Here is an 18,659-nt window from a genome sequence, read left to right on the forward strand (position 1 = left end):
TGGTGTATATAAGATAACTAATTTTATGCAGGAGTCAGGTAGGGCTGGTAGATCACCTAGCTCGCCTGCTTGGTCTTATTGCCTAGTGCAACCTTACCAGTTGAATCAGCTGCCTCAGGCAGATCTAGTGCCTCAGGCATCAGCAGAGAAGGTCTTCTTCCAGCACTATCTTACTGATCAGATCTGCCGCCGCCGGGTAATCTCTAGGGTTTTTAATGGAGAAGCCCTAGAGGTATGTGATCCTCTCTGGGCACAGTATGACCGCTGCTCTGACCGCCTAATTAGGCAATCAGTAGTAGTTACCAGGGTTAGTAGCCAACAGCGGCAGAATCTAGGAACTATCGACTTCCTTGCTAGTACAGTGAAATTTTGGACAGAACAGCGGTGCCCTATCTGTTTTATAAGATGGTTAGGTAAGTGCTCTATCCTACTAGCCTACTACTACCCTACCACTATACTAACTATATCTATATAGTTTCAGAAGAAGATAGCCAAACTAGGCAGCAGGCTATAGGCCACACACTAGCTAGCTGTAAGGTCTTAGCTGAGACTCAATATACTACAAATATTAGTAGATTGAGAGAAGCTATAGACCCGAAGCCTAATACATGCTGTTTCACATGCTATCTACCTACTAGGGTCTGTAAAGGCCCCTTAGGGACTAATAGCGATATATGCTTTTCTAGCAAGCTATTGATAGTACTTTGGTTATCGTGTGCAAGGGCTACTTGGCAGAGTGAAGCTGATCTACTACAAACGCCCTATTTTGATAAGGATTGGTGGCCTAAAGGGTTTCGTCCGAATCACTTTCAGACAGAAGGATGGCGGTGGGATACAGAGGTTATAGAGGGGGCAGTATTTTTCTATTACTTTGCTTTGTTATATTTTAGTATACATGGCTGGGACTAGGGTTTTAGGGTTTTGGTGGTTTCCTAGTGAATCAAATTGTACTAGCGATCTTAGGATTAGATAGCTAGCCTGATCTGTATTAGTTAATTTACTAGTCTATTAGTTAGTCTATTAACTATCTTAGTGATAGGATAAAGATCCCTTATAATTGGTTAATCTATTATAATCATTTTTAAAATAAAGTAATAATTATTTCTTTAACTAAATTTTGATATAGTACCCCCTAGCACTATCCAGCACTACATAGTCTTAGCAAATTATCTCAGGCTTCTTACCCCGGCACCTCACCCCTGGCACCGTAGCCCCAGTACCTTAGCCCCAGTACCTTACCTCTGGCACCTTAGCCCGGGTACCTTACCCCTAGTACCTCATCTCTAGCACCTCACCCCCAGCACCTTAGCACTAGTACCTCTCCGCCAGTACCTCTCCCCGGGCAGCTCAGCTCTGGCACCTTAGCCCTAGCACCCCATCTCTAGCACCTCATCCCCAGCACCTTAGCACTAGTACCTCTCCGCCAGTACCTTACCTCTGGCACCTCAGCCCTAGTACCTCACCCCTGACACCTCTCCCCGGGCAGCTTACCTGTAGCAGCTCACCTGTGGCAGCTCAACAGTGGCAGCTCAACAGTGGCAGCTCAGCCTCGGCTCTTCAGCCCTAGCACCTCTCCCCTAGCATCTCTCCCCCAGCACCTCTCCCCGGGCAGCTCACCTGTGGCAGCTCAGCCCTAGCACCTTACCCTCAGCACCTCACCCCCAGCACCTCTCCCCGGGCAGCTCACCTGTGGTAGCTCAGCCCTGGCACCTCTCCCCGGGCAGCTCACCTGTGGCAGCTCAGCCCCGGCACCTCTCCCCCAGCACCTCTTCCCCAGTACCTTAGCCCTAGCACCTCACCCCCAGTACCTCACCCCCAGCACCTCTCCCCGGGCAGCTCACCTGTGGCAGCTTAGCCCTGGCACCTCTCCCCGGGCAGCTCACCCCGGGCAGCTCAGCTCTGGCACCTTAGCCCTAGCACCTCACCCCGGGCAGCTTACCCCGGGCAGCTCAGCTCTGGCACCTTAACCCTAGCACCTCACCCCCCCGCAGCTCACCCCGGGCAGGTCACCTCTGGCAGGTCACCTCTGGCAGCTGAGCCCTGGCACCTTAGCCCCGGCAGCTCTCCGCGGGCAGCTGACCTCTGGCAGCTCAGCCCCGGCATCTTTCCTTGGGTACCTTAGCACTAGTATCTCTCCCCGGACAGCTTACCTCTGGCACCTCAGCCCCGGCACCTTAGCCCTAGCATCTCTCGCCTAGCACCTCTCCCTGGGTACCTTACCTCTGGTACCTCTCCCCCGGCACCTTAGCCCCGGCACCTTAGCACTAGTACCTTACCCTGAGCACCTTAGCCCTAGTACCTCTCCCTTAGCACCTTACCCCCGGCACCTTATCTCTAGTACCTTACCCCTAGTACCTTACTATAGTAGGATTATATACTATTTCTAATACTTTAAGAAGATTATAATATTCAAGCTTATACTTTAATATTCCTAGGTATAGACATATATACTATAAGGTATTATTCAACAACTGGCCACAGTACCCGTAGTAATATCTGTAATAGAAATATTTATTTATCAATATCTCAATAACCACTAGGCTTACCTAGCTTATACTAATATCATTCTGATCACTAAAATCCCCTCTATTACCCTATATAAATTAATATTAGTCAGCAGTCTAAAAATTTCCAGACCTCTTTTATACTGTTTTCAACCTCTATAGGCCCTGCTTATATAATCATAGCCTTCTAGACCCCTACTCACTAAGCTTACCTATATAGTAGTACAAACCAGATTTAGTTAGCTTCACTAGTTAGCCAATAAGCAGCAACCCTAGTCTTAACCCAAAAGCCCTAGAATACCTCATAGCTAAGGCAGAAACCCTAGGCTTAGAAGGCTGGCCAAAAAGGGTATAGACTACCCGTCGGTCCTGGTCTTGGCATACCCCATCAAAAAATCACCTACCAAAATCAGACCCCTTAGGGTTTTACCCTTCTGACTAGAAATCATCCTGTTAAACCTGACAGGAGGATAGTATAGATAATTCTAATCAAACTTCTAAAAAGCCCGATCGAAAAATATAGAGGGGTGACCTAGTTAGGGGGGGGGGGGACGTATTTACTCGTCCCCCCCCCCCTCGCCAAGACTTTTCTAAGCGCGTCCCGGGGGGGGGGACGGGCCGGAATATATTTAGGATCACTATATTGCGCTGCACAACACTGCGCTACTTGCACAGGAGAACGCAAATCTACGCGCTGCGAATGAAAAGAAACGTCAAAAGCGCACCCGATCAACTAGGCAAATAGCTCATAAAGGGGGCCTATCGATCGAAGAGGGCCTACAGCTAGCTCAGGAGCTAATTCAGCCAGTTAAAGCTAATAAGGTAGTATCGCATAAACAGGGCGATTTGCCTACTCAGCAGGATCAGCTACGCAGGAGGGCTCCGCCTACCTGTAGTGGATGTGGAGTAAAAGGCCACAAGATTAATCAATGTAAAAAAAGCTAGATTAGTATCAATTAATGCGTTTCGGTTGCGATATCCTGCTTTAAAATTATATTATGGGGGTGGGTTATCCGCCCGGCTGTGTGATCCGCTCGGCCGTGGATAACGTTAGCAGATGGTGACCTGCTGACATAATGGACTTACTATAACTATAACTACCAGGTGGCGCTACCTTACATATGGATATTACCTTTTCTCATGTCACTCATGCTCATTCATTGCCGCTTTTGTTGACTGGGATTTTTAGAGTTCAAGTTGTGTATTGCGGCCACTTAACAACTTGCGGTAGTCTAATGATGGGCTAGAGTTAGAGCAAGACAACACAATCCAGCGTGACCTTCTCAGTCAAAATTGTTCTCTAATTATCCTATACCAGTGGTCATGGAAATCTAGCTATACTAGTAAAAACTCTAAAGGGTTTTTAACGGCCGCAATCTGACTGATCTTATTCAAAATTACAATGGTGAGCCCTGCCCCTACTTCGGCCACTAGTAGATGCAATTTGTAGTCAAAGATATTCCGTTTAGATACTTGAGCCGATACATGAGCGTAATAATAAATCAAAGGAGTACAAATCACAGCCATGATACTACTTCTGTAATATGCTCAGAGTCTAGGACTTGAAAATAGCGCTCGAAAAGAGCCGCACTCCACTGATAAGCCGTTCCCGTTGTGGGGACCGGAATATCAGAATCTACATCTGAATTTGGCTCCAATGTATTCGAGTATGCTCCAATAAACGGTTCTGGTGAAGTTCCCTGGAATTCCACCGCGTTTGCGGATCCGGAATCAGCCTGATCTCCCGAGTCAACTAGCCATAGCCCCATGGAAGCCGGATTGTCTTGATACACTCGTCTTGCTAGCAAAGCTTGCGAGCGTAGACTCTCAATCTGTTTCCATCTGCCATCAAAAAGAACCTCGCTACGGCTCTTCCAATATTCATATATGTCTTCTGCCGCTTCCCACGCTGAGCTAGTCGTATGGCTTGATGGTACTAAGGATAGATTGATGATGAGATATGCTAGAGCGTCCCACTCCAGATATGTTTGAAATAGCCAAAGATATTGCTTCCCCTCCTCATAAAGACGAAGTGCTCGAGCGCTCTTCAAGATTTCCACACAGGTATATCGAAAGTCTTCCCCAATGAGAATATGTTGATTTTGTCTTGTCTTTGGCTTGATCACGCTGAGCTTGAGTTTTGCCAAGACTAAACGACTGGAAGTTACTGTGATAAAATCCACAGGAATATCCGTATTGCACAGCGACAATATTTGGTGCTCGATTCGGGCTTGGAATCTATCAATCTCGTTACACTTCTCCGATACGGATGATATTGGATAGGAGTTTTCTTGACAGAACTTTTCTGAGAATAGTATTCGGCGCGCCAGAGTGCTAATTTCGTGTCGATCGAGAGTAAAAAGCAATTCAGTTCTTTCTGAGCTTGACGGGGGTATCTCACTCATCCCAGGATGGATATTTATGTCATTGATGCTTCGTGGAAGCTTTTGGGTAGCGGAAGGCTCTGTTATGCATGGCTCCAAGTCATGATCTTCGGCATTTCGGATGTCAAGCGTAAAAAGTTGCCACCAAATTCGACGGCGCATTTCATTCTCAAATGGCGAAATTATCGAGTCGCTATCGAGTCTAGTAAGGCCATTTTTCTGAGCAATATCGACGGCAATTGGAACTAGGCTGTTGATATTGGGGCCTTGTTTGTCAAACCTCCCGCACACCTAGATACTATGAGCGTTGATGAAAAGAAGGAATCAGATAATATATTCTTACAATGTATATCGTGAAAGCTTGGAGAACCGTCATGTCTGTTGAATGAAGAAAGTTTGCCGATGTGAGAGAGTCTTCCACTGTGGCTCGATACCTATAAAGTTTAAGATTTAGATAGAAGCAGTTACCGCAAATGACAGGACGCTCTTACCTGCCGAGGATATCTTCTCTTTCCTTATTGAATTTACACCGGCATTCTTCATTGTTCATGGTCACAGCTGCAGAATAGCATATAGAGCTAATAAGAGTTTGAAATGCTATACAAGCGGGCACTCGAGATCTCATAGCCTCCATTATCTTTTGCTGGACAGTTGGAACATGAATCATTTTCAGAACCGGATCCACCCGCTCTAAGAATATTTGCCATAGGGGAAGTATGATTGTCGCACGTATAGCTGGCTCAGAGGTAGGAGATATGTCCAGACACGTTGGTGTATTGTGCGAGACTGTTTCGGGCGGTCTGCTAAATGGCGTATTTGGCAAGCCCCATTGTATTAATCGATTACTTGTCTGGTAAATTGTTGGATTAAATTTTGAGCAAAGAAAAATGAAAGGAATGGAGAGCCTCATGGCCTTACCTCACATTGATTCTGCCCCTCAATATGATTGTTGGCCGGGCTAAAGGCGAGCGAGGACGGGCTTGATAGCACCAGTTGATTTATTTGTGACAAGCTTCGCTCAAAAGACTCTAATGTGCGTTCTATTTTCTCAATACGAGAAATGAGATCCGAATCAAGGTTTTGGCTGTTACCAGCTTGAGCATGTCTCTCTCGGTTCCTGGGTAAAGGGTAGCGACATTCGATCCTAATTTTCATACAGTATGAGCACGGGAAAGACTTGTCGCATTTGATTTTGCGGCGGCGGCACTCGAGACAGGACGCTCTAGACGGTTCGCTCATGTGCGTCATTTTCTGGAAGAGTTATTAATGCACTTCTAGCATGAGTAAAGCTTGGATTCAAAAGCCGTTTGAAAGGGAGCTTGTATGAGGTTGGACAGAGCGGACAAGCGGGGTGACGGAGTCCGCAGTTTGTCAGCATTTTTCGCAGCGGTGGGGTTGATTTCGCGGACATCATTGGCTATAGCGGAGAAAGGCGGTCTTCGTAGCCGTTGGGGTCCGTTATGGTTCTAAAAATGAAGCAGTTGATTATGAGGCTTTTTTATGATAGCCTTAAAATACGAAGTACTTGAGTCAGGCTTGGAGCTATAAAGATGTTCATAGTCCCATCTTCCCTAGTCATCATCTATTCTGAAAACAAGCAAAAGCACATATTCTACAGAAACCGCTCTTTCTAAATCCCCAATCCAAAAAATAACAATGGCCTCGATTCTGAAGAACATTGCCATCATCGGTGTATGTTGATTCTATACTTTCAAGTTGATAAAAAACCTGAGCTGTTAACAATCTTTCAGGGCGGTGGAAACATTGGCAAAATCGTCTTGGACGCTCTCGTCTCTTCCGAACAATTCAATATCACTGCCATCCAGCGAAAGGAGAGCGAGGCAACTTTCCACCCAAGTATTAAATTGATCAAATCTGACTTATCGGGAGAAAGTCTTGAGGAAATATTCAAGGGCCAAGATGCTGTGATCTCTACTGTCGGAGCTACTGGCTTCGCCGAGCAGCAGAAGTTTGTTGACGCTGCACTGCGTGCTGGTGTGAAACGATTCATTCCATCTGAACTATCGACAAGCAGCGAGGACGATGCAGTTATTGGCCTTTTGCCTTTGTTTGGGGTGAAGAAGAATATCATTGACTACCTTAAGAGTAAGGAGTCTGAAGGACTGTCATGGACTGGAATTGCTACATCAGGGTTACTCGACTGGGTAAGTGACAACACTGATGCTTAATCTTCAGAATATTAACGGCTAATACAGAGCCTTACAACTGGCTTCCTCGAGTATGATCTTCAAAAGCATACTGCTGTTATCTGGGATAGCGGTGACAAAAGGTTCACTGCTATCAACGAAAAGGCTCTCGGACAGTCTGTTGTTTCTGTACTGCAGCGTCCTCAGGAGACTACCAACAAGTATCTTTATGTTGCCTCAGTTGAAACCTCTCAGAACGAAATTCTGACAGCTTTAGAGAAAGAGACGAGAGCTAAATGGTCTGTGACTCATGTGAAGACCGAAGAAGTAGTTAGCGAAGGCCAGAAGCAACTCTCTGTCGGTGATTTCACAGGAGCATTTTCGCTGGTTCGTGCTATGATGGTAGGAAGTATTCCTGGTCTCCGAGCAAACTACATTAAGGATACGGAACTCGCCAATGATTTGTTAGGATTGAAGTTGGAGACTGTTGAAGAGACTGTCAAGAGAGTTCTTTCGTAGTAGACTCGACTTAGTTCTGTTTAGATGTTTTTGGCATGTTAGCAACAACATGAGGGTTTAACTTGCACGAAAATAAATACGATAATCATGGCCACAAAATTCTAACTAAGCACCCCAACAACCAAAATAGCACCTAATAAGACTCACACAAAGCTCAAGTATGATCGCCCTCATAAATGCGGCGTGAGCTTAGTTACCTATGCAAGTAGCCCCACTTACCGGCAAAAACAAAACATACAAAGTACAAATACCAAACTAGAGTGGTGTTCGGCCTTGGTAGTCCCGAGAGTTCATGTCAGCTTCTCCAGTTTCTATTAGAAGCTGGGCGCATTCCTTATCCCCTGATGCCACAGCATAGAAGACTGGTGTCCGATCTCGATTGTCCCTGGAGTCCAAGTCGACTCGACCAGATTCAATCAACAGCTTCACAACTGATGTATTTGAATGCTGCGCGGCATATGAAAGAGCAGTACGTCCGTAGCGGTCTTTATAATCCAAGTCGACTCGATCACACTCAATAAACAGCTGCACAACTGATACATCCGAGTGCTGCGCAGCATATGAAAGAGGGGTGCGTCCGTCATTATCCCTTAGATCTAAGTTCACTCTACTAGACTCAATCAAAAGCTTCACAATTGATACAGCCGAGTGCTCTGCGGTGTATGAAAGAGGGGACCTTCTTTTTTTGTCTCGGGAGTCCAAGTCGACTCGACCAGACTCAATCAAAAGCTTCGCAATTGTTGGATCCGAGTGCTGTACAGCATATGAGAGAGGGGATCTTTTGCTTCTGTCTCTCGGGAGTCCAAATCAACCCGACCAGACTTAATCAACAGCTTTATCACTGACGAATCCGAGTGCTCTGCAGCATATGAAAGAGGAGTACGTCCGTTGCTATCTTTATAATCTAAGTCGACTCGATTGGATCGGATCAGAAGCTTTGCAATTGTTGGATCTGAGTGCTGTGCGGCATATGAGAGAGGGGATCTTCCTCTGCTGTCTCTGGAGTCTAAGTCAACTCGACCAGACTCAATCAAAAGCTTTGCAATTGTCGCATCCGAGCGCTGTGTGGCATATGAAAGAGGGGTGCGTCTGTCATCGTCCCTAGGGTCCAAGTCGACTCGGCCAGACTTAATTAAAAGCTTGACAACTGATACGTCTGAGCGTAGCGCAGTATATAAAATAAGACTATGCCCTTGATCGTTTCTAGGATCCAAGTCAATGCCACCAGAGTCAGTCAAAAGTTTAGCAATTGATGTATCTGAACGTTCTGTGGCATATGAGAGAGGACTACACCCTTGACTATCCCTAGAATTAAGGTTGACACCACCAGAATCAACCAAAAGCTTCACGGCTGATAGATCTGAGCGTTGCGCGGCATATGAGAGAGGGGACCTTTCACAAAAGTCTCGAGAATCCAAATTAATTCGGCCAGACCCAATCAAAAGTATCGCGACTATTGCATCTGAGCGCTGCGCGGCATATGAAAGAGGGGACCTTCTTCTTTCGTCTCGGGAGTCCAAGTCAACTCGACCAGACTCAATCAAAAGCTTCGCAATTGTCGCATCCGAGCGTTGCGCGGCATATGAGAGAGGGGACCTTCCTTTATTGTCTCTGGAATCCAAATTGACTCGGCCAGACTCAATCAAAAGCTTCGCAACTGTTGCACCTGAGCGTTGCGCGGTATATGACAGAGGGGTTCGTCCTCGATTATCCCTTAGATCTAATTTCACTCGGCCAGACTCAATCAAAATCTTCGCAATTGTTGTATCCGAGCGTTGCGCAGCATATGAAAGAGGGGTGCGTCCGTCATCATCCCTAGGATCTAAGTCGACTCGACCAGAATCAACCAAAAGCTTCACAACTGATAGATCTGAGTGATACGCGGCATATAAAAGAGGGGACCTTTCGCAAAAGTCTCGAGAATCTAAATTAACTCGGCCAGACCCAATCAAAAGTATTGCAACTATTGTATCTGAGCGCTGCGCGGCATATGAAAGAGGGGACCTTCTTCTTTCGTCTCGGGAGTCCAAATCAACCCGACCAGACTTAATTAACAGCTTTATCACTGACGAATCTGAGTGCTCTGCGGCATATGAAAGAGGAGTACGTCCGTTGTCATCTTTATAATCTAAGTTGACTCGATTGGATCGGATCAGAAGCTTCACAATTGTTGGATCTGAGTGCTGTGCGGCATATGAGAGAGGGGATCTTCCTCTACTGTCTCTGAGAGTCTAAGTCAACTCGACCAGACTCAATCAAAAGCTTCGCAATTGTTGTATCCGAGCGCTGTGTGGCATATGAAAGAGGGGATCTTCTTCTTTCGTCTCGGGAGTCCAAGTCAACTCGACCAGACTCAATCAAAAGCTTCGCAATTGTCGCATCCGAGCGTTGCACGGCATATGAGAGAGGGGACCTTCCTTTATTGTCTCTGGAATCCAAATTGACTTGGCCAGACTCAATCAAACTCTTTACAATTGATGTATCCGAGTGCTCTGCGGCATATGAAAGAGGGGATCGTCTTCTTCTGTCTTGGGAGTCCAAATCAACCTGGTCAGACTCAAGCAAAAGCTTCGCAATTATCGTATCCGAGCGTTGTGCGGCATATGAGAGAGGGGACCTTCCTTTACTGTCTCTAGAATCCAAATTGACTCGGCCAGACTCAATAAAAATCTTCGCAATCGATGCATCCGAGTGTTCTGCAGTATATGAAAGAGGGGACCTTCTGCCGTCTCCAGAGTCCAAATCAACTCGACCAGACTGAATCAAAAGCTCCACAATATTCAAAAACCCTCTTCCTGCAGCGTAGAAGAGAGCTGTTTTGTTATCCAAGTCTTTAATATTTGGGTCACAATGACCGGACTCTATCAGTTCCTTGACAATGCCAATGTGGCCTTGTCTAGCCGCACGAGACAAAGGTGATGAACTGTGAGCTTTGAAATGATCCCCACGACGCAGGAGCTTGAAATGCTCAACACCCCCACCAGAAGTTGTAGTTGATATGGAATATAGGCGAGATGGAGAGGTCCAAAGAACCAGCCGGCCGTTGTAGTCAAATTGGGGCGAAAAATTGGCAGATTTGACGGACAAAAGCCGTTCCACAATTTTCTCTTGTCCGTCCTCAGCCGCAAACGCAAGTGCTTCACCGAGATCTGTCACACCTGTATCAAGCGCCTTTTCCATCGTTCGGCCTTCTCGATGGATGATTCCCCACATAAGTGCCCACCCGTCGTTCTCCCGCATGTTCCTTTCATATAGAGCTGGAGAAAGGGCAGAACAAAGGTGATGGCTTGACTGAACGAGAGAATTCAGGTCGCGCTCTTTCAAATCGGCCCCGATCTGATGCAGGATCTCATTAGGCAATTTCAGCATGGCTGGTCACACAGAGGAGGTGTAAGAAATGGATTCTAGAAATCCCAGTCAGAGAACAATGGCTTTTCAGGCAATCAATGCGAGTTCTTATTTTGTTCGGGCACCCTTTCAAGACCGGGATTCAGCAGAGCGGAGGTCAAAAAATAACGTGACTTTTGGGTGGGTCTGGGCCCGCCTCGGGTAATTATTGTTCCGTGGTTTTCCATTCGATTCGCAGCAGAGGTCAAAAATTTTGGCCTCTGGTAGGTCTAATACTCGTACTTCTATTAGGCGTACGCTGTAGCGCTAAATTTACTATTTAGTATAGGCATCGCCATAACCCATTTTGGGTTGGAGATGCCGACCCAAAACCCAACCCGAAACCCAATAGGTTAAACCCAATAACCCAGTGGGTTCCCATTTCAACCCATTTTGGCATAAGCCATAGGTCTTGGCGTTTATAAATCAGATCACTAAGCAATAGGGAATTATGTTATTTACAGAGGTACCAGATAGTTTTCTATTATAAGTATTTTATTCTAAGGCAAGTCCTATATTCTACATGCTATATGATTTTGAAGAATTCTAGCTTAATACAGTAATATTATAAGCTATTCTGTCACAGTAAACTATTCAGTTGATACTATGACATCTCCTAGGCCCGCAACTCCAAAACATCCTTATCTCTGATTATTGAGCTATCATCCTCCGAATCAACCTCCTCTACCTCTATAGTCTCTGTAGTTGGGACTAGGTCTATAGGCAGACCAGCCTCCTTCCGGTGAAAGAAGGAATTGTTACCAAATACTGCCTTCTCTATTTGCTTAACAGATTTATATATTAGCGTGAATCACCGATAGCTATCCTTACGGTATAAACTGATTATTTCCTGGGCAGCCTAAGAGTTTGCGCCGAAGAGAATATCTAATTCCTTAATAACTATAGGGCTTAACTATCTCTGTCGGCCAATAAGACAAGACGAAATCTCTGATATAGTCTTTAGATAGGTACTAGCTAGGAATAGGTATAGTATCTTCCTATACTTAGCAGAGGTATACCTTGATGGTATCTTACTTACTGGTAAGAGATCCCGATAAGCCACAGACAGTTCCTCCTAAGTACCAGATTCTAGGGTATTGAGTATAACCCCGTTATCCTGTATATAAATATACCAGAGAAGCTTAGTTTAACGAAGAAGAGTTATAGAATCAGTTAAGCTATAGGGAATTATCAGTAGGCTAAGACAAACGTCACTAACCTTATATACCTGCTTGGTCCATCTGAATATATAGCAATAGCCTATTGAGCCTAATGGAACCTCATGGAACCTGATCGATAGTGGCAAACTATCTGGATGCTGTGGCAACTCTGGCCATCTGCCACCTACATAATTGACTATGGTGCTAACTATGGCAACCTATATAATCAATTACCATTCGATGCTAATCATGATTAATACATTACGACGACTTATTGTTGTGTGACCATTATAATTACTAATAATGGTGGCCTGAGGCCTGCTAAACCTCAGGGATAAATAGCATCTCAATCTCCTGCAATCCTAATATCATACACATCCATGCAATACATCAATCATCCTATCTATTACCAACCAACAGCTTCTTATTGGATCATCTGATCTACCTTCTACTTCCCTGAGCCTAGTAAGACGTACAGTCTTATAAAAACAAATATAATCTAAAATTTTGAAGTTAATCATTAACGTAGGAGGTTGGCTCAAGGTCACGATTATAGGTATAGAAGCTAAAAAGAGTATAGACTACCTATCAGTCCTGGTCTTAGCATACCCCATCAAAAAATCACCTACCAAAATCAGACCCCTTAAGGTTTTACCCTTCCAACCAAAAATCATCTTGTTAAACCTGATAGAAGAATAGTTTAGATAATTCCAATAAAAGTTCTAAAAAACCCGATCAGAAAATATTAAGATTTGACCTAGTTAGGGGGGGATGTTGGGTTAGGCCAACACCCCCCCCCCCCCCCCCTTGCCAAGACTTTTTAATGCGGAACACCCCCCCCCCCTGGTGGGCCGGAATATTTTAGGGATATTCTTAGCAGCAGCCCTGTACTATACGCCTTTTCCTTCAACTGAAGTCTTATCGAATAATACACGCATCTTTACCATGGAACGATCATAGCAGCCCCCAAGGCAGACGCAGCAGCCCAAACTCCCACGACGGAGCCAAGTCCCTTCCAAATCGACGTGACAGCAGAGACCCTGCCCGCCGCATTGGTAGCACTTGTAGAATCAGCGGTAGCCGATGATGTTGCAGACCTAGAGTGCAAATCAGACTCATGATACAGCATTGTGATGACAGGTGCGTAAGAGAATGCGCTGTAGCAGGGAGACTGCTCTGCCCGGTCAAAAGTTGCGGTGTATGTGTCTGTCTGATATGTAGTTCCCGTTTCATATTCATGGTATCGAGTCTTGGTGATTGTATCAGTGCCGCTTGTCTCGGTCAATACTTTCGTGGTCGTGCCATATTCGTAGTTGTATCCTACGGCAACCTGGTAGCCGACGGATGGTTTATAGTCCTTGACGAGAGAGTAGCAAAGACCCGTCGAGTCTGCTATCATACCACTGCATAGATTTTTAGCAATATTCCTATAATGAGATATTATCCATCTGAGTTTTGTGGATAAATGGACTTACCTGGGACAACACGCAACCATCGTTTCCTTTGGCTTAAGAATATCTTTCAGAACGGAAGCCTTATCCTCGTAGTTGAACATATAGTAGTACACATCATCTGTACTGTATGATTGAGTAGTAGTAGTAGCCGTAGTATGAATATAAATGCCCGACGAAGTGAGCGAGCTGCTGGCATCTCGCCCGACCATACCAATTGTCTCCCATCCCGAGGGACAATATATGGCAGGAGAGTAGTATTGACCGTAAGCCCTCCAGCTTATCCGTTCGGCTAAGAAGACAGAAATTGGCTCTTCCGAAGTCAAATACCCGGTCGAGGTTGGTGTAGCGGTGATGCTTGGTGTTGATGTTGGCGTACATCCGCTGAAGCTGAGCCCTTCAATGGGCTCTGTGTAATACTCGAGGTACAGATTACCACCATCTATGTTGATATAGCCCACTGCAACACGGCCAGACGTAGTGCAGCTGGGAGCTGGAGTGAAGGTGGTTGTGATAGGACCCAGGTTGGTGTAGGTATACCAACCCGCAGAAACGGAGACGTTCAGTCCGGTCATGGTTGCGGCTGGTATGAGGATAAAAAGAATAAAAAAGAATTACTATATTATGGAGTCCAAAGTGATCCATTATATACGCCATTCATCATCCACCTCCACCTTCGCTTCCACCGCATGCTAGAGCAGCCTAAGATTAGGGGTTATTCGAATGAGGCTAAAGCGCAATCTCCACTGCTTTCGCTAAACGATGGATTGCCGCCCACTTCGGCTTGGCAGGGTTGAATCTACGAACCAGAGAATCGACAAATGACACTAGCGCCGATTTTGGCTAGCCTTGGTGTTTCTTGGCGTGTCTTGGGTGGTGTGGCCTGGAAAGGTCGATTCCCTGGTTTGACTCTCCGACTTGCCAAACTTGTTAAAAGTGGTAGCTTAGGGCGTTGCAAGTGGATCAATCTTGGTCGTATTGAGCTCCAAGGCTGGATTTCCCGGATTTCCACGGCTACGGAGGGATCCGATCAAAAATGATTTCCGAGGGTTCAGTCGCACAGCAAGACGATTCACTACAGCTCTACCTCTATGTGCCCGCTTATTAATAACGTCCAGAGGGTTCAGTCGCACAGCAAGACGATTCACTACAGCTCTACCTCTATGTGCCCGCTTATTAATAACGTCCAGAGGTGTGCCAAATACGCCATGGAGGGCCATCGCTATAGTAACTACGCCTAAACAGTTCCAAAGTGCGTTCTATGCGGAGGCCCACATGAATCGTACAGCGAAAACTGCCGGAAGCTCTACCCGTCAAGTCATGAATAAAACACTCCGAATAATCCAATTGAACGTGAGAAAGCAGGGAGCAGTACATGAGAGTCTAATGAACGACGAAGAAACTCAGGGGGCAGCGGCGTTAGCGATTCAGGAACCACAAGCGAGGATCATTTAAGGCCGGCTCTTGACAATAAGGATGTAGAAGAGGAGCAAGTGCGGATCGAGTCGCTGGATTTGACAGCGGCGGTCATCCGGCTTCCCGAGCGACTGATTCTCATAGCGTTAGTTTACGTAGAAGAAGGGGATGCCTTGGCGTTGGACGACACCTGCGAACGCCTCATAAAAGCAATTACAAAGGTACGGCGAGACACGGGGACGGTGGTAGGAATCATGATCGTCGGAGACTTCAACCGCCATGATGAACTCTGGGGAGGAGACGATATATCCTTGGGAAGAAAAGGCGAAGCGGATTTAATCATCGACCTCATGAATGAATTTGTGTATCATAAGAGTGATGACAAGTTTATTTTTCACGGTTTCATATTACAGTGCATGCCGTACATCTTAGGGTATAGCTAGTCGACCACTTTTCTGCGGCCCACGGCAAATATCTCAAGCAGTACCATCTTAACGATTGCTCTGTGGTCTATGCTGGAGACCCGCGTCCACTAAGCCGAGGGCCAATGTACCTTCTGTCCGTGAAGCTGCGATCCGTCCGCGGCAAGATTTGTGACCATCGATCTCGTCCTGAATGGCCATTCGGATGTTCTAACGGAGTCCGGACAATTTCCAGGCTACCGGCACGAGCAGCAATCCCCAGAGCCGTGTCATGCATTGCCAAGGTGCCCTGGTTGATTCTGAGCCGTTCACCTTGCTTCACCAACAGGCTAACAGCGTCCATGTGGCCTACGCTGCCGCTTGGCATAGAGGTGGGTCGATCAACTCTCTACCAGTATTGATTTCTATGCCCTCTATACCCAAAAGCATTGTCACTCTGTTGACTCTGCCGGCAGCAGTAGTGGCAGAAAAAGGGGGTTGTCTCGCAGTACAGACGTTCGGATTAATTCCTGGGACCGTAAGTAGTTGCGTAAAATAAATAATCTCTGAGTGAGTTACGGTATAGTGCAGCGGTGCTGAGGGTATGTTAAGTCGACCATAGCCGCTGCTTAAGTTGGCATCAATATCCTTCGTAGCTAGCAGCTTTCCGGTAATCTTATTATATATAATAAAAACACTGACTACTAGAGTATGGTATTACTGTTATTATTTATATAGTTTATATCAGGATAAGGATGCTAGGAATAAGGTTAACTACCTCTAAGTATTAACTACAAACAGATAAATAAAGGGCTGTAGCACTACTTTGGTGTATTACCGCACCCTCAAGATATTTTTACCTTAAGAGTAGCTTTATAGTATCTACTGATCTATAGAGAGCTACCTAGTATAGTGCTGGTATATCAGAATTATTTTGTACTGGCCAAATAGATTTATACTTCTTTTAAAAGACGGCCTTTATAGACGGTCTGTTGTATTAGTATACCTAAGCCTATGGTAAGCTGCCAGAGTTATTATATACGTAGGGGTTACTATCCTTAGAGAGCAGCAGCTGTGCTAATCTAATTCTGCCCTACTATACAAAAGATAGAGTATAATTTAGCGTCGTTAATACCGGAAGTCAACTATACAGTTAGGTAATTCTAAAAGGGCTTACAGCGTTAAGTATAATCTATGTATAACTGTACACTATAAGGCACTTTCCTGCTCTATAGTTCTAGATATTTATATATAGCCCAGGGCTTTCCAGCAAAAGCTTAAGTACTGTAAAAGAAAAATATTTAAGAGCCCTTATCGCCGGAGTCTTCCCGCAGAAGAAGGTATTAACGTTTTCTCTGTAATAAATCAACAGCAGCGTAAGATTAGTATCGTTATCTTTGGCTACCAGGCCAAGAAGATTGCTATTTTGATATTTAATATTAAACCAGAGAATAACCAGCCATAATTAGTGGTATAGGGCTCTGTATAATCTTACAAAGGCAAATTTTGCGCTGCCGTAGAGGTATATAGTAATCGGGAACAATATCTCGTTGCGTAATTCTCGGATTTGTTTTTATTTTAATCTTTAGCTTCCTAATAGATAATATATCGTAGAAGGACTTAATAAACTACAACATAATGGGAATTTAATTGGGGCGTAAGATTTAAGGGCCCACAGAAAGTTAGAAGAGAGACGGATAGATTTATTAAAGACTCTGTCCTCGACCAGCCTAGTTATTTAAGGGTCTACGGCTATAGCTAGGTATTAGTAAAGGGGTCCTAGGATCTTATCAGTGGGTCTAAGGGTCTAATTTCTGGTAGCGATATTAGTATTTTATACCTAAGAAACCTTATAGCTCTGAGGAACGCAAGAGATATCCCCAGGATCACTCTAATTCCGTATATTGGGATCGCTATATATCTAGACCACAGGCTATTACTATCCAGCCTAAGGCATATAGGCAACGGATTTCAAGGTATAGTAGGGATTCTGCCGCTTTTCAGATAATACCATATTAGCCAGGGTAACAGCTGTATCTAGCGCTTTAGAGGGCTTACTGACTTCCTGGTAGGAATTTATATAGCCTACTACCAAAATCTGAAAGGAATATTCGAAAAGGCTGCCTATGGGGTAGTACAGCCATAGTTATTCACTTTATAAAGCAACTTCGGTAATAGCTGCCATTATATCTTTTCTTACTATACTTTGTCATATATACTTAAGATAAGAGAAGTTTAAGCTGCTAATTTTTACTGTACTTATTAGCTTTACTCCTAAGGATTTCCCAGTCTGGACTGAAGCCAAAAAGAGATACCAATTCAGACTCTTTGTCTCAATTACAACCGCCATAGCCAAACCCCACAAAAAGAGAGCCTTGCCCCTTATACATTCAAGACAGCCCTCCATCCTATCTCGCATTGCCAAAAAGAGATATAATCGAGAGACACTCTCCTGCCAGTCCTGTTAGGATCGTAGAAAACCAAGTCTATATTTCTATAAAGAGAAAGTTCCTTTATATCTGGGGTACAACACAATACCACCGATACAATCAAGAAACTCAAAGCAGGACACAATATTTTTTGAGAATAAGTCTACGCAAAGAAAAGATTAACTTGACAAGATACCAAGATACTCGATATCCACTAAGAGACTTACAAGGCTAATAAGGCTGCCGATCAATCTGGACCAGAATTTCAATCTCCATACGCAAAGTCCATCCCATTACAAGGAGCTTTCCAAACAAGCAATATCCCGATAGGTAAAGATCACATAGAAAAGAGCACTCAGGAGATATCGAAGAGCCTACCTCGTAGTTTCTCCAGTAGTTCTTTCATCGATACGGACAAGACCCCGAGCTCTCCCAGCACTTGTCCGAAGTAACCATACTTTTATATAACACTCCCAGTAAATTATTCCGACTATTTACATCATTTCTCACTCACAACAGGTCAGGTTTCTTTACCGCCTCAACTTCAAACACAAATTCCAGCATCCGGTACTCTTCCAGCTGAGAAATCTAGCATTTTAGACTATATACTCGCTTATAAATTCAATAGTTCAACACTTCTATACCTGGCATCCAAAACAACTTCTTAAGGGACAGGCCATCCTAACAGTCAGTCATAGAGGATCAAACCGAGATAGCGCCCAACCTAGCCCCTTCAAAACCTAAGCTTATCTATAACATAATAACAAAAACTACATTCTAGCCTCGCCATCCGACCGCTCCTTGCTCAGCTCTCGAGCTGCTTGTTCCCTCAGGAACCTTTTCATAATTTCTCCGGATGCA

At 45.0% G+C, this 18,659-nt stretch overlaps 4 protein-coding genes across 4 annotated transcripts; 1 reads left to right on the top strand and 3 right to left on the bottom strand.

The window, feature by feature from the left end:
• Nucleotides 1–4,021: 4,021 nt before the first annotated feature.
• On the bottom strand, nucleotides 4,022–5,438 carry N7481_006842 (transcription factor domain-containing protein; the record flags this gene model as incomplete). Its single annotated transcript, XM_057266061.1, has 3 exons — nucleotides 4,022–5,179; nucleotides 5,232–5,322; nucleotides 5,380–5,438. 3 exons carry the CDS (start codon nucleotides 5,436–5,438, stop codon nucleotides 4,022–4,024), a joined length of 1,308 nt encoding a protein of 435 aa, XP_057120262.1.
• Nucleotides 5,439–6,544: 1,106 nt separating this feature from the next.
• N7481_006843 (aromatic alcohol reductase) lies at nucleotides 6,545–7,554 on the top strand (the record flags this gene model as incomplete). Its single annotated transcript, XM_057266062.1, has 3 exons — nucleotides 6,545–6,580; nucleotides 6,640–7,053; nucleotides 7,105–7,554. The coding sequence occupies 3 exons, from the start codon at nucleotides 6,545–6,547 to the stop codon at nucleotides 7,552–7,554; spliced, it is 900 nt and encodes a 299-aa protein (XP_057120263.1).
• A 255-nt stretch (nucleotides 7,555–7,809) lies between these two features.
• N7481_006844 (ankyrin repeat-containing protein) lies at nucleotides 7,810–10,923 on the bottom strand (the record flags this gene model as incomplete). Its single annotated transcript, XM_057266063.1, has 3 exons — nucleotides 7,810–8,307; nucleotides 8,367–9,737; nucleotides 9,796–10,923. The coding sequence occupies 3 exons, from the start codon at nucleotides 10,921–10,923 to the stop codon at nucleotides 7,810–7,812; spliced, it is 2,997 nt and encodes a 998-aa protein (XP_057120264.1).
• Nucleotides 10,924–13,041: 2,118 nt separating this feature from the next.
• N7481_006845 (uncharacterized protein) lies at nucleotides 13,042–14,127 on the bottom strand (the record flags this gene model as incomplete). Its single annotated transcript, XM_057266064.1, has 2 exons — nucleotides 13,042–13,504; nucleotides 13,577–14,127. 2 exons carry the CDS (start codon nucleotides 14,125–14,127, stop codon nucleotides 13,042–13,044), a joined length of 1,014 nt encoding a protein of 337 aa, XP_057120265.1.
• Between the last annotated feature and the right edge of the window lie 4,532 nt (nucleotides 14,128–18,659).

Source organism: Penicillium waksmanii, assembly GCF_028829765.1.
Source record: "Penicillium waksmanii strain IBT 27052 chromosome Unknown utg000007l:1.0-4314555.0:1.0-4317578.0, whole genome shotgun sequence".
NCBI classification, from domain to species: domain Eukaryota; kingdom Fungi; phylum Ascomycota; class Eurotiomycetes; order Eurotiales; family Aspergillaceae; genus Penicillium; species Penicillium waksmanii.